The sequence below is a fragment of the Malaya genurostris genome, chromosome 3, assembly GCF_030247185.1.
Source record: "Malaya genurostris strain Urasoe2022 chromosome 3, Malgen_1.1, whole genome shotgun sequence".
Classification (NCBI taxonomy): Eukaryota; Metazoa; Arthropoda; class Insecta; order Diptera; family Culicidae; genus Malaya; species Malaya genurostris.
Window position 1 is genome coordinate 205,021,361 of NC_080572.1, and position 15,907 is coordinate 205,037,267.

At 39.4% G+C, this 15,907-nt stretch overlaps 1 protein-coding gene across 1 annotated transcript; it reads right to left on the minus strand.

The window, feature by feature from the left end:
* Positions 1–604: 604 nt before the first annotated feature.
* On the minus strand, positions 605–11,751 carry LOC131434608 (uncharacterized). The gene is made up of 4 exons (XM_058601491.1): positions 11,617–11,751; positions 10,316–11,553; positions 1,810–1,988; positions 605–1,749 (listed from the first exon to the last, which is right to left on the minus strand). Coding segments are annotated over exons 1-4 (2,250 nt in total). The 5' UTR covers positions 11,619–11,751; the 3' UTR covers positions 605–918.
* Positions 11,752–15,907: the final 4,156 nt, after the last annotated feature.

Below are 15,907 nucleotides of genomic sequence, written 5' to 3' on the forward strand. Positions count from 1 at the left end.
GATCAGTTTCGGCATTTTATTATGCCGAGCTCAAGAAATGGTTTTAAGTGTGCACTTTACCCTATAGGTATTTCCGGATACGGATGAAATTCAGGAATTACTTATGGGACCACAGAACCTTTCATTTAAACCTAAGTTTGTGAAAATTGGTCGCGCCATCTATGAGAAAAGTTAGAACACATATTTTCATTTTTTGCACATTTTACCCCATAACTCCGGAACCGGAATTCGGTTCCAAATAATATTCAGGAGTTTGGTATGGGTCTACAAGACCTTTCATTTGAATCTAAGTTTGTGAAAATCGGTTCAGCCATCTCCGAGAAAAGTGCAAAAAAACGTTACATACACACATACGCACATACATACACATATATACACACACAGACATTTTGCGTACTCGACGAACTGAGTCGAATGGTATATAACACTCGGCCCTCCGGGCCTCGGTACACTAACTGTTTCAGAACCAAGTAAAAGCGAAAAATGAGATTTGTTCAAATATTCAGTTTCTCCCAACATCTTTGTAGGAAATGTTATCGTTCTTATCATTCGGACAAACAGACAACAAAGTATGAATATTTTTTCAATAAAATATAACTACAGGTACATTTGAAACACGAATTTACGAGTTTATTTTATTAATTATATATAGTATTAAAGAAATGATTTGTCTTATACTGAACAAAACTTGATCTACACATCTTCGTCAGTGGCAAATATTATTATCTAGTAATTACACCATATGGTCGTATGGTGTTCATAAAGCATAAAATTAATGTGAACATTCGGCCAAAAATTGTCCTGCTTAATATAGTATAGATTGGAACGAGTGTGTTTGAAATAGATGCACATCTGAATAGATATATTACTTAGGCTAACGGATTATCAAAGTAAAATGTAGTATTTTTAATATTACTTTTAGATACCACCCCCAACCACTGATGGAATACTTCCGCGCACCCCATACGATCTACTTTGATTGGTTTGCACCGGATAAGTGCTAGTCGGGTTAGTCGTATTAAAACCACTGAGAGATCCGAACGAGCTTCCAACGGTGCTCGATAAAGTCGGACGCGATCTCTCTTCCGGACGACGAACAGGGGGCGGTGCGCTAAACCCTCCAACCGGTGCAGTAAACGATGGTGGAGGTTTGCTGAAATTTGGAGTAGTTGCAACACTTCCTAGACGTTTTTCATCGCTGTTGTAAGCTAAACTGCCACCAACGAAGCCACCGCTCGTTCCATTCTGCGTGCGAGGTGCGCTGCTAAAGCCGCTAGATCTGGAATCAGAGCCATATCCTCCTGCTTTTTCAGAAGGTTTCCCAAATCCACCAGATTTATCGGCTCCGCTACCGTATCCTCCGCTAGGTTTCGGTTCGTTGCGAGAGCTACTTCCTCCAAAGCCACCGGAAGAACTTCCAAAACTACCACCTCCACCACTGTAACCTCCGGATTTAAATCCAGAATCTCTGCTTGCACCACCTCCGTAGCTACTACCAGTTTTAGAGCCATAATCATTACGATTTCCACCGTAATCATCACGACGTGCCAACTTCGCTCCACGATCATCTCCTACACCACTACGGAAATCATCGTTTCGTCTGCCCTTTCCATCGTTCCTCATGTTACGATCGCGATCACGGCCACCTCCGCCTCCACTGCGACCACCACCGCCACGTCCACGACCGAAACCACGGTTGCGACCTCCACCTCCATGGCGAGCATATTCTTCGAGTTCAGGATTAACAAACTAAAATTTTAATTAAAAATTTTATATTCTGTGCATGATGATATTATTTTCCATACTCACTTGGTTGGCTTCTTTTAGAACATTAATCAGATCATTGGCCTTGGCACTATTGGCCGGCGTGAAGAACGTGTAGGCCGTACCTTTGTTAGTAGAACGCCCAGTTCTTCCGATGCGATGAATATAGTCTTCCGAATTATTCGGAAAATCATAATTGATGACAAACTTGACATCGTCAACATCTATTCATTCCGAAAATTAAATAAGTAGATTAATAAAGAGACCACTTCAGCGTTATATTAATCACAGGAAGCGAAACAGATAGGATTCAGTACCTTCCCTGCAGGATGAAATGTTGTAGCTATAGATTTTGAAAATAAGTTCAAACAAATCCGCTTCATAAAGATCAGTCAATAGCGTGGTCTAGCTGTACCACCGTGTTATGGTCGAATTTCGCGCAAGGAACTACGTCAATCCAATATGTTAATGTTGCTGTTGAAATTTATATTAGTCCGTAAACATAATCATAGATTTTACGGTCAACGAGAGAAACGGAGAGAGCAATTCGGACATGGCATATTGGACTATTCGATGATGACGAGAAATACGACTACGGTACCTAACGCCCTTATTCTGAATAACGACGTATTGATTTTTCGATCGAATGTATTGCATTATGTTGTATTATATTAAATTATATTATTTTATAGGGTTTATTATGAGTAGTACTACGTACCTCTGCGCAAAATATAAATCTGTTTTCCTTATGAATTATCATTTTTAAAGTAATCTTTTAACTAAATATCAAGGTCGTCACAAGGTGAGCTTGGTCCTTACTGGTTCCTGTTTCATGCCTACATGTGTGTCTGTGGTGACAATTGATCGATGGAATGCGTTGATGGCAGAATGAGAGGATGAGAAATTACATATAAATTCAAGTAATATAATATAGCATATCGCAACATATAATTTTATTCATTCTATTATTTATTATATATTTCATTGTACTATATTATATTGTTTTTTATTATTTCCATTATTATATTTATTGTTATTATTATTAATTTATCATCAATAGTAATAACATATATGATTTTTATAGATGTTGATATTATTTTTGTTATTAGAAGAGAAACATTCTACTTCCTGCAGTATTGCGAAGATAGAAGAGCATAACTGACACTCTACATTAACTGTTATTTTATATATTGTTTTATAATATATTATATTAAATTGTATGACATTGTATTATATTATATTAAATTATAATATATTATATTATATTAAGTTATATTATATTATTTTGTAATCTATTATATCATTTTATGTTATATTAATTTCATTGCACTATGTTTCATTGTATTTATCAATATAAAACATTTTGCACGGGTGCGTAAAGGGGAGGGAGCAACAGGGCATCGGACGAATTGATGACTGGACGAGGGATTGTGGATAGCCAGCCCAAGTCACTTGAAGGAAACTTGTTTCCTTCTGAAGACTTGAAATGAGTCTGACGCGCCCTTCTCAAACAAACCATCAGGCATGTATAGCGATATGCTTTATCCATGCATTGGATATTATGGTTGGAAGAGCATCTTTTGTTCCCGCGGAATACGAGTAAGTGATTCTACTTACATATCCGCCCAACCCTTTTTGTTCGCTTTTCGGTAACAGCTATAGCAAGAAGAAGAATGGATGAGTCATATCGGGGCTACTGTAAGTCTACCCGCATCCTCTGGCAAGTCCTTGAACTAATGGTGGCTTCACTTCACATCACATCACATCACATGATGTTCGAATATACGTACCGTTTGAAGCTAAACTGGCCTACATTCTAGCGTTTCGCATATGTTTAATCACAAGAATTGTACTGATTTCATCAAGGCTTAGCATTTATTTGAAGAAGGTTACTGATATTTGAATATTTTGTGGCAAACAAGTCGCGTTCGAGTTCATTCGAGTGAAAACAAGAATAGCTTATTCGTATTCGTTCGAAAGTACCCGTTCGTCGTATTGCCGATACGGACTTAAACAAGAATGAGGGTGAACGTCTTATATGTAGGTTATGATGTATTCGATACCTTCCGGAACCGGAAGTGTTCGCCTTAATCAATTTTAACTTGATCTGTACTGTAGCTTTAAAATAAGCCCTATTTAGCCCAAATCGGTTTAACCATTCCATAAAAAATTGAGTTTTACCAGACGGAGCGAAATCAATCTTCAGTTCATCAACGCCATTGCACGACATCACATTTAACATTTAATGTCATGCTATCTTGGCGCGCACAAATTTGACATTTCTCTCCTCTACTTCTATGTACGAGATTCGATGCGCACTCGCCTGATGGCGCTATGCTCGCAAAGAAAGATGTTGCCAATGATTTGTTCGAGAAATGTGAGAGCTGGATATCTTAATTAGTTAATATCACGCCTTTTTTTGAGAACGGCCAATAAGCCATCCATCAACATTTACTTTGAAAAGTAATTTCGAATGACTCGGCACTCGCTGAGAAAAAGTGCACACACTCTTACACCAACTCTCTCTCTCTCTTATACGTCTTTCATCTTTGGTAAGATATTATTACAAAATATATGTATTATAAAATACACCAAAACTGTCACAAATTTCGTGTGATTTTTTCCTATCTGCAAGAAAACGACGTGATATAATGGAAGGATGACAAGAAAGCTTTGTTAAAATGAAACCACCACAAGTCAACTTCCAGGAACGGTAACAGGAACATCTTAACACAAATTACATGCCAACAAATATATCGTTCAACAATATTAATGACTATTATTTTGAAAAATTAGCGATCAATACATTTTTGGCACAGAATGTTTTACTAAAATGCATTTTTATCTACTGAAGATTATGTCAGAGACAATCACCCCTATTCTGTATTTCGATCGAATCGGATTTTGTTGAACGAATGTAAAATTTTGCATTCTGTAAATCGATCGAGTGATGCTTTTGTATGGAGACTCGAACTCGATCGAGCTACAGAATGCAAAATTTCGTATTCGATCGAAACAATCCGTTTCGAACGGAATACAGAATTGGGGTGAATGACACAGTAGATTCCTTTGATTATTACATCGATCCGACATTCACGAAAAAAAATTTAAGTGCTAGCCATGCAATGGTTTTGAATGCTAAGAATCGGCTGCGAAGTCTGTAGAACAGAAAGGTTAAATTCCACAAAAGGAATGTAATACCAAGACTGCATTTTAATGAAGGTCGACAGATGATAGAACTATTTTAAATTGAGGCAGATAAGCTCAATCTTGTATTGTAATTCTTGACAGTATAAATCATTCTTCGCCGAAGAACTTTCGCCAAAACTTGAGTATGCACTATAAATCTTTCCAATATCTTAAAAGATTTTGAAATTGCGGAAATAAATGCAGTAGAGATATTTCCAGACTCTGTACAACATGGGTGCTATTTTCATCTAACCAAAAGCTGGTGAAAGAAAATCAAAAACCTGTTTTAATCCACCTAGTGGTGTAATGATGCTTTTCTCATATCAATCATACTATCATATATAATACTGCGATTCTTGAAAGAATAACCGAAATCGGTTTGTTTGACCGTCTACTGATAAAAACTATCAATTGGAAAAGATTTGAGGTCGATTTAGAAAATTATTTAAGGTTTTTCCCCATTTTCAGTGATGGTATACAATTTTAACCCACTTTACTCTATATTTCCGGATCCGGAAGTCGGATCCAAATAATATTCAGGAATTTTGTATGGGACCACAAGACCTTTCATTTGAATCTAAGTTTGTGAAAATCGGTTCAGCCATCTTTGAGAAAAGTTAGTGCACTTATTTTCACAATTTTTTGCACATTTTACTCCATAATTCCGGAACCGGAAGTCGGATCCAAATAATATTCAGGATTTTTTAAGGGACCACAAGACCTTTCATTTGAATCTAAATTTGTGAAAATCGGTTCAGCCATCTATGAGAAAAGTTAGAACACATATTTTCTTTTTTTTTTTTTGCACATTTTACCCCATAACTCCCGAATCGGAAGTCGGATCCAAATAATATTCAGGAATTTTTTATTGGACTTCAAGACCTTTCATTTGAACCTAGATTTGTGAAAATCGGTTCAGCCATCTCTGAGAAAAGTTAGTGCACTTATTTTCACAATTTTTTTTCACATTTTACCCCATAATTCCGGAACCGGAAGTCGGATCCAACACACACACACATATATACACACAGACATTTTGCGTACTCGACGAACTGAGTCGAATGGTATATGACACTCGGCCCTCCGGGCCTCGGTTCAAAAGTCGGTTTTCACAGTGATTGCATAACCTTTCTATATGATAAAGGCAAAAATGGGGATACATAACACTAATGCTAATGCATAGAAAAGCAGTTGGCTTCTAGATAAATCTAGGCCCTGGCATTCTTTGATGAAAAAAATGATGATTAGTTTAGTAGTTATTCATTAGTTTGTGAGTTATTGTGCTAAGAGTGAGCCTACTTTTGTTATTTTCAGAACAATGGATCAAAAACAATTTCGTGTTTTAATTTTACACTGCTTCTTAATGGGATAAATACCGTTCAAACAAAGCAATGGCTTGAAAAATGTTATGGAAACTCTGCTTCATCAGAAACAACAATAAAATGTTGGTTTGCTGACTTCAAACGTGGTCGTAGAGACACCGATCATGCAGAACACAGTGGACGCTCTAATGAGGCTGTAACACCAGAAACCATAATAAAATCCACAAAATCATTTTGAATAACCGAAAAGTGAAGTTGCGTGAGTTGGCTGACATCGCAAAGATACCAAAAGAACGTGTCGGATTTATATTGTTTGAGCATTTGACTATGAGTGGGTGCCGCGTTTGCTTCATGTTGACCAAAAACGAGAACGTGTTGATGATTCCGAGCAGTGTTTAGCCATATTTGAACGTAACAAACCGGAATTTTTGAGTCGATATGTGACAATGGATGAAACGTGGATTCATCACTTCAAACCGGAATCAAAACGATCGTCATCTGAATGGACAGAAACTGGTGAACCTCGTTCGAAGCGCCCGAAAGCACAGCAATCAGCTGGATAGGTTATGGCCTCGGTATTTTGGGATATGCGTGCTGTAATATTTATCGACTATATTAAGAAAAAAAATACTATTAACAGTGAATATTATATAGCGTTATTAGAACGTTTGAAGATTGAAATTGCACAGAAACGACGGCATATGACAAAGAAAAAAAATTGTTTCATCAAGACAACGCACCGTGTCACTAGTCAATCAAAACATTACTCCTACATCCACCCTATTCGCCAGATTTGTTCCCAGCGACTACTGGCTGTACGCAGAACTGAAAAAAATGCTCGCCGATAAGAAATCGCGCGAATGAAAAGGTTATCGCTGAAACTGATTGCGTTACTCTTGATGGAGATTACGTTGATGAATAAAGTTAATTTTGAACCAAAAAATCGTGTTCTCTTTATTAGGCCGGGACTTTTCGGCCCATGTGTTATACTTGTTAAAAACCGGTGTACTGCTCACTTGTTCGTTCAATCCTGGAGTACTGTACTGTTGTTTGCAATCCTCACTACCTAAACGGTGCTCATAGAATCGAATCGACACAACGCAGATTAATTCGCTCCATTCTTCGGTGCTTACTGTGAGCAGAGCTGCTAAATATCACTATCAAATAGCAACTTTGCACGACAAAAGCTTAAGTCACTGGACTGCTGCCAACCAGGCTCTACCAATCATCATATATTGAGTGTCTGAGAGCCGATATGTCATAAATTAAATTCTCTTGATATTAAACTCACCAGGACGCTCATTGATTGGCGATGCGATTGATATTATCCTGTCACTGCTTGATTACGATGTGAGCATAAACATTGAATTAAATTCATTTACACCAATAAACTCCGAAGTCCGATGACTTTTTGCAAGGAACAACGAACTTTTTCAATTTATGTTTATGTTAGTACTCTAATGGAATTTTTTACTTCAACAGGGAATAGGAGAATGTGAGAGAAAACAAAAAAGTCATGTCTTTGACTGGTTATACTTCTATTTGGTCATAAATCATAGTATCTCATTTGTCTGACACTTTGATCGTACCGATTATAGTTGAGGATGATTTTAGTCAGTCTGTCAAGGTCATTTCACATGACTGACAATTTGCAGCTCTGACTGTGGGACAATCCTCAAGCTACGAAAGTCGCGGGTTACTAATTGGTCTCGATACACTTCAATTTCTACGAGATGTTGTACGTGCTTAATTAAAAGTAAATGTTTTGAATGCTAAGATCGACTGCCCTGCTTTGTTCTGCGAAATTAATGTCAACGTACGGCCCCGTGCTCTTTACAACAGTGCATTTCATCGACTTAATTTACGACGAACTAACTACCGTCCTAATAATGCTATTATTGGTTTGCAGAGATCATTCAATCGTGTATCATTAGGATTTGACTTCAATCTCACACGAAGTAGGGTGCTTGAAATTTGTTTTGCATTTCGTTAGAAATTATTATTAGGAACATTTTGTGTCTGTTGATAATAAATAATTAAGCAAATTATGAAACTTGCCATGTGTATGTGTACGAATGGGCATGATATCCTTGCGATCAGTCTAACTTTAGTTCTTAGCTTGGAAAAGACTTTCCCGAATACCTTTATATCTGCACATTCCATAACTTTCGCTTCTCTTAGACGTTGATATTTGCCGAACATACCCTACCAAATCGATCGTAGTAGGAAAATCTATTAGGGCTATTGTACCAATAGTCATCTCATCAGTAGAGTTGTCATGTTATTTTGCCGATTGCTCGACTTTCAATCAATGAACTGTGATAAATTGGATAAATATCTTTGCTTCGGCACTTACAAGTAGTACTGTACAAAAAACAATTTGACAATTGTACAATACTGCAATTATAGCTATGCAAAAACTCGCAAATGTACCTTCTCTCATCTTAATGTCAATCTATCGAACAGAGACAGCAGAATTCACACTAACTAATTTTTATCGTATATGAGATGACTAATGGCGCTGAGATGAATGGAGGTACCGTTTCCCTACTTATTAAATAGCCCCCAAAGTGTACTCTCCTTTTAATGAATTGATTTTCCATTCCGAGAAAGCCAGCAAAAATTTTCCCATAAACAAATCCAACGTATGCCGTCCGAACAATCTCTCTCCGCATCTCTTCCAAAGCACAATCAACGTCACTTCGTGGCGAGTGTACAGTGTTCCCGATACCTAGACGCATAAACCGCATGTGCTCTTCCTCGCCATAAAACACGCATTGCATACGAATACGTACTCAGCAATGCGACTGACCATTTATTGCCAAGGTTCGAAGTTTAGATAGAAAAGCTGACGGGAAGAGTAAATGCCAAGCGATTCTAAAAAAGGTACATGTCAGCCTATCCTACCGGTTTCGCATTCCTGTTCCGCAGCTAAACAAACTGTAGCAAACTTACCTGCTGTTCAATTCTTGCCACTTGCTGACATGCATATCCTTTCTTAGAATACATTTTGAACATCGTGAAAGAGCAAGCGTTTCACATGTTGTATTTTACGACGAACAATCGTACCGTCCAATTCCCATGCACACTCTGGATGTATGTGTGAATGAGACAACTGCGCTTTGTAGTAGGAACAACACTCGCAAATTAAGTGACGCTGGATTCAGTGTGTAGCTGTATAATCACTGCCCCAGTATTCGAAGGGTTGGTAAGCGTCTCTGTCGAACAAAGCTTTCACTACCAACTCGATGGTCAGACAACGGATTCAGTTTTGTTAGGATCAAGTACGAAAGGCTTCAGCTCAGAATGTAAGGAACAAGGGGTTTCAACGAAGGATATTCGGCTTTCATTGCAGGCTGTAATAGAAAGGAAATACGAAAAGTGAAAATAAGTCGTACAGCAATTGTTGATAGCAGCTATTCGTTGATGCTGGCCAGATATCCTTATATACTAAGATTCTGAGCTAGTTGGAGCGATCGATTTTGAATACTGGAACAACACGGCAGCGAGGCAGCAAATTTTGTTAATGTGGAATCGCATCGATATTTTTTCAATGCGTTTCGACCTTTCTTGACTGGAGAGACTAGGTGTTCGGAAAATGTAGAGCCAATCCATTGAAAACCAATGATTGATATCAGCGAAAATAGATTCAACCAATTTCCAGTAGCCAACACGAAAAGGATATTCAATATATGTTTGCACCGGCAGTGTCTACTACGTTTCGAAGACTTCACCGCTATTGACTGGGTAGCTTTTTTGTTTGGTCCTGCTTACGACACACTGAACGACCGATTTCGTCCCATAAAAGAATTCCGACTACCTTATAATTTTGCTACTGTCAGTGCAGAATGATAGAGAATGGAACAGTAAGGTGGGAAAAAAGTCACACTCGGCGTCGAGTATGTCCGTGTCAAAGGAAACAGCTACCTATCCCGCAGCAATATGCTGCCAGTTCTTGACACTCAACCATAGATTGCATTTTAATACCTCAACTACTCTTACGTCATCTGGAACAAAGGTTCACTATTGAAAGTTCTCACCTAAACCGCGTGAAGCCACGTCGGTGGCCACCAAAATTCCGTTGTTTGATCGGCGGAACGTATTAAGCACGAAATCACGGTCCTTCTGAGTTTTGTCGCCATGTATTCCATCGCACCTCCAACCGTTTCGCTTGATGACACCAACTATCTGATCAACTTTACGCTTGGTTTCGACGAAAACGATCGATTTCAGATGACCCTGCTGCGACAGTTGACTCAACAACTTGAACAATCGATCTTGTTTTTCATACTCCTGACAGCAATCAATTATCTGCAAGATGTTCTCGTTTGCAGCCAAGTTGAGTGAACCGACGTTGATTTGAATATAGTCGCGTAAAAATTCCTCTGCTAGCTTACGAATTTCCTTCGGCCAAGTAGCAGACCACATGAGAACCTGCCGATCAGGACGAACCTGTGAAATAATTTTTCTAATCTGTGGTTCGAAGCCCATGTCCAACATTCGATCGGCTTCGTCCAGCACCAAGTACGTGGTGCGCCGTAGATTGGTTGTTCCACTTTCAAGGAAATCAATCAATCGCCCCGGAGTAGCGATCACGATTTCAACACCACGCCGCAAGTCATCCGCTTGAGGATGCTTGGAAGCACCCCCAAATATACAAGTGTTCATAATACTCATCCGACGACCGAAATCATTGCAAACTTGCTGAATCTGCTGAGCGAGCTCACGCGTCGGAGCCAGTACCAAAGCAATCGGGCCATCGCCGCGTAGAAGTCTACCCTGGTTGCTTATATGGATCAAAGCAGGCAGGATGTAGGCCAAAGTTTTGCCGCTGCCAGTTTTCGCTATACCAACCATATCCCTGCCACTAGTAGCAATTGACCAACCGATTCCTTGGATTGGAGTTGGTTCCTGAAATCCTTGATGGCTCATTTCGTCCTGAAAACATTTCGGAAAACCACTCTCTTCAAAGGTCAATATCGGGCCGGGAATATTCTTCCCAATCACGGTAATCTCATTTTTGCCAAGATACTGGCCTACATCAGCTCGTGATCGATCCAATACAGAGCTGGCGGGATTAAAAAAATTCTTTTGAAACGGTTCCAATTTCTCCTGATCCCAACGGATTGGTTGCAGGTTCTCTCCGTTTTTCTCCTGACGATCGAAACGTTTATCACCTCTACCAGCGTCACGGTCATTGCGACGCATTGATCCCGATGGGCCTCCGCCACCACGACCACCACGGTCCATACGATTATCACGTCCAGGGCGTCGATTCCTTGAAAACAAACGTCATAAAGCATAGAGCAAACAATGCACAGCTATTTAGTGAGTAACTTACATTGTTTCAGATGTTTTGAAAATGTAAAAATTCAGCAAAATCAGCAAATTTACGGGCGTCCACTTAAAGATACGTACTATTCCCGTTATTCAAGATGGCGTAATGAAGATTTTTGCTTTTCTTTGAAACATTCAGTCGTGGGTACACGCATGTACACGAAACCAAGAAATCACCTAAATTTGAGTAATTTTCATCCGATTAGGCTTTCGGGCAGCTCACTTATGCCCCGTTTACACTTCTGCTGACTGCCAGCATGCTGGTGTCAGTGTACTGCCCTCTGAGGAAAAAAACGTTCAACGGTGGTCCTTCGTTGGTCTAATACTTTGGATCATTGGACCACAGTTGAACGTTTTTTCCTAAGAGGGCAGTACACTGACACCAGCATGCTGGCAGCCAGCAGAAGTGTAAACGGGGCATTACAACCACAAATGCAAATGAGATTGGTTTGTTTCCATCAGGAAACGTATGCATTAATCACGATTCAGACGATCAATCAACTTCGGTGAAGGTAAAGACTAATTTATTATTTTTTTAACCGAATATTGCTCACGTATACAATTAATGTTGTTGTCTGTAACCGTTCCATGATGGTGATAGTCGCCTGATGCTATGTGTGAATCCCTTTTACATATTGTTTCGTTTTCATCAGGAAACGTATTGGTCACCCATTTTTCACCAGGGCCGCCGTTCATTTTCCACCGGGCATAGAAACCTCAATCAAAGATAAATAATAAAGACATGTACGTGCTTATGAATATTTTTAAAAATGTGGTTCGTTCCCGGTACCTTCTGAAATGACCGCACTCACCGCTTGGTGGAGCGCGAGATTAATTGCATTGTTATCATTTCAACCAAAGTGTGCCATAAAATCTCAATATATAGAAATGAGCTACCGAATCGAAAGGGTTCTCACGGTTTGACATTTGCATTATGAATGTATGATGGGAACTCAGCAGTGCAACCAATGTATCACCATTGGTGCCAGTATCACGGAGGACCGTAGATGTGCGCCAAAAAAAGATTGTGACTGTCATGTCTGGAAATTCGTTTGTGCCTCAATATCGGGGCCAACGTTGCCAGGTATACCGATTTCTCCATATTTATACCGATTTTTGAGCTCTACACACTTAAAACCATTTCTTGAGCTCGGCATAATAGAATGCCGAAACTGATCGGCAACACCTAACTTTGCTGATTACTCAGTAATCAATACACATGTTTCTGAGCTTCGTTAAATGCATTCACTGATACTTTGGTAAAATGCTTCATTTTGCCGAAAATTGGCATAATTGCTTGCTGAATTTATCAGTAAACAACAGATATGCCGACATCAGCAGTTACGTTTGCCGAGATTTCGGAATATGTGCTAGCTTTTGCCGAAATTCAGCACGCCAGCTGTCATTTTTTGCCGCGTTACATTTTCGCTTTGCATTGCGCGGTTATTTTCTGGTGAAATTTTCTAGTGAAAAAATGGATATTATAGAAACTGTTAGTAAGGAAGACGTAAGAATCTACGATCTATTCAGTAAGTACGATTGCAACACATTCTTTTTTATATAAAAGGCAACTTCTATTGCTTATTTCTATTGTCGTGAAATTACCATGGAATTTTTGGTAGTTAACTCAATATATGAAAACCTATTTTTATTTTCATATTTCCAGCTCCACTCAAAGTGGCCGCATCCGGAAGCGTCGCTATTAGTAGTGATGTCTGAGGAATTTGGCGAAGGAGACTGCTCTCTAATTTGGAAAGATGTAGAAATTCCCGCGGGACCGGGAATACTGTCAACATTTAATGGTCTTTGCATGGCTTATACAGTATTCGGTATTGAATGCGAGCCTTCCGACAATTTTTTTTAAATATTTTATGCCACTTGTTTTCAGGTAGAGGCCTTTTAGCACTACCGGCAACAAATTTGTAAGTCTCCTTCAAGTGTAAATAAAATGAATTTTTGATCCCAAACGGCTTGTTTATAATGTTGACAAATCACGAACTAAATTAATCGGTTAACTTTTTAATTACTGATGATTCAGTAATTTATTTTTTCGTTTTTTTTTTCATTGCGTTACGTGAAAGTTTAACTGAACCAACAGTGTATCTTCTGCTGACGATTTCGGCAATATTTGACGTTTGTCAAATTCGAGGTTCAGTAATTTTAATTTTTGCCGAGATGATTACTGATTCCTCAGCTGTGCGAATCCCGGCATTTTTTTGCCGAGCCTCAGCTAAAAATTTTAAGTGTGTACACCGCAATATTCAATAATTTTCTCCTAAAATACCCGATAATTGACTGATGACACAGATCAATACCGATTTTGATTTTTTGCATGATAAAAGTTTTTGGGCATGATAAAAGTTTTTTGTCGTGAATACGACTTACTTTACTATGGGGTGCCTTTTCAAAATTAGCCATATGGAAGAATGGGCAGAACTTAATCGTGAATATCTCGACTTGTATTAATGGTAGCAACATAATTCTTTCACCATTTCATCAAAAATATGATCAGGAATTTAGGATAATATTTTGAACAATGTGAGATAACTACAAACAACTCAAAAATTAAGTTTTCTCAAAATTTGAAAATAATGCGGAAAACTCTTTACTTTCGCTTGGATTTTTCGCGCAAGGACGACGATTTTGAGGCAGTCAGGCACATATCTTCAACTGAATGCGTATAAAAGGGAAACCGTGGTCGAAAATCGATCATTTCTTTTCGTGCGTGGAAGTAGACGTCGTGGGAGTTGAACCATCAACCAGCAGCGACGGAGAGTGCACCTTTTGCGTGCTTAAAACCTCAAACGCTCAGGTAGCAACTCTCATTCGCTTGCTGGCCATCAAGACGAGAAGACTGCCATTGCGAGAGTTAAACCATCAACCAGCAGCGACGGAGAGTGCATCTTTTGCGTAGTTAAAACCTCAAACGCTCAGGTAGCAACTCTCATTCGCTTGCTGGCCATCAAGACGAGAAGACTGCCATTGCGAGAGTTAAACCATCAACCAGCAGCGACGGAGAGTGCATCTTTTGCGTAGTTAAAACCTCAAACGCTCAGGTAGCAACTCTCATTCGCTTGCTGGCCATCAAGACGAGAAGACTGCCATTGCGAGAGTTAAACCATCAACCAGCAGCGACGGAGAGTGCACCTTTTGCGTGGTTAAAACCTCAAACGCTCAGGTAGCAACTATAATTCGCTTGCTGGCCATCAAGGCGAGAAGACTGCCATTGCGAGAGTTAAACCATCAACCAGCAGCGACGGAGAGTGCACCTTTTGCGTGGTTAAAACCTCAAACGCTCAGGTAGCAACTCTCATTCGCTTGCTGGCCATCAAGACGAGAAGACTGCCATTGCGAGAGTTAAACCATCAACCAGCAGCGACGGAGAGTGCATCTTTTGCGTGGTTAAAACCTCAAACGCACAGGTAGCAACTCTCATTCGCTTGCTGGCCATCAAGACGAGAAGACTGCCATTGCGAGAGTTAAACCATCAACCAGCAGCGATGGAGAGTGCACCTTTTGCGTGGTTAAAACCTCAAACGCTCAGGTAGCAACTATAATTCGCTTGCTGGCCATCAAGGCGAGAAGACTGCCACCGCAAGAGTTAAACCACCAACCAGCAGCGACGGAGAGTGCACCTTTTGCGTGGTTAAAACCTCAAACGCTCAGGTAGCAACTCTTATTCGCTTGCTGGCCATCAAGGCGAGAAGACTGCCATTGCGAGAGTTAAACCATCAACCAGCAGCGACGGAGAGTGCACCTTTTGCGTGGTTAAAACCTCAAACGCTCGGGTAGCAACTCTCATTTGCTTTTCGGTAGTCGTAACGAGAAGTTCAAATTTCAGATATTAGTTCCGCAATATAGGTTTAGTATTCAGAGCCTGCGTGCTGAAACTGTATTCCGGAACTAATTTCAGTTTTGAAATTGCAGTTCTAGAATTCAAACTGGATTCTGAGTCTGTTATTGGTTCTAAATTTAGTTCTTGAACTCAGGGTCCAGTTCTTTATTCCAGACTTCTTCTATTCGGTTCTTTTTAGAACCTGATAATACTCGTAAAGAATTATGCGGAAATTTACTTTACTGTACTCTATACAACTCATTCTGGTAGTCATGGCGGTCTTCAAGTTTCAGAGCTTAGTTCCGGAATATGGGTTTAGAATTCAGAGTCTGCGTGCTGAACTAACTCAATTCGTCACTCTTCATCACGAACGCTTTCATAAAAAGTTCTTTTCAGAGCCACCATTTTTTATTATAATGAACTATACTGCTTATTTCATAATATTTAATTGCGTTTCAGA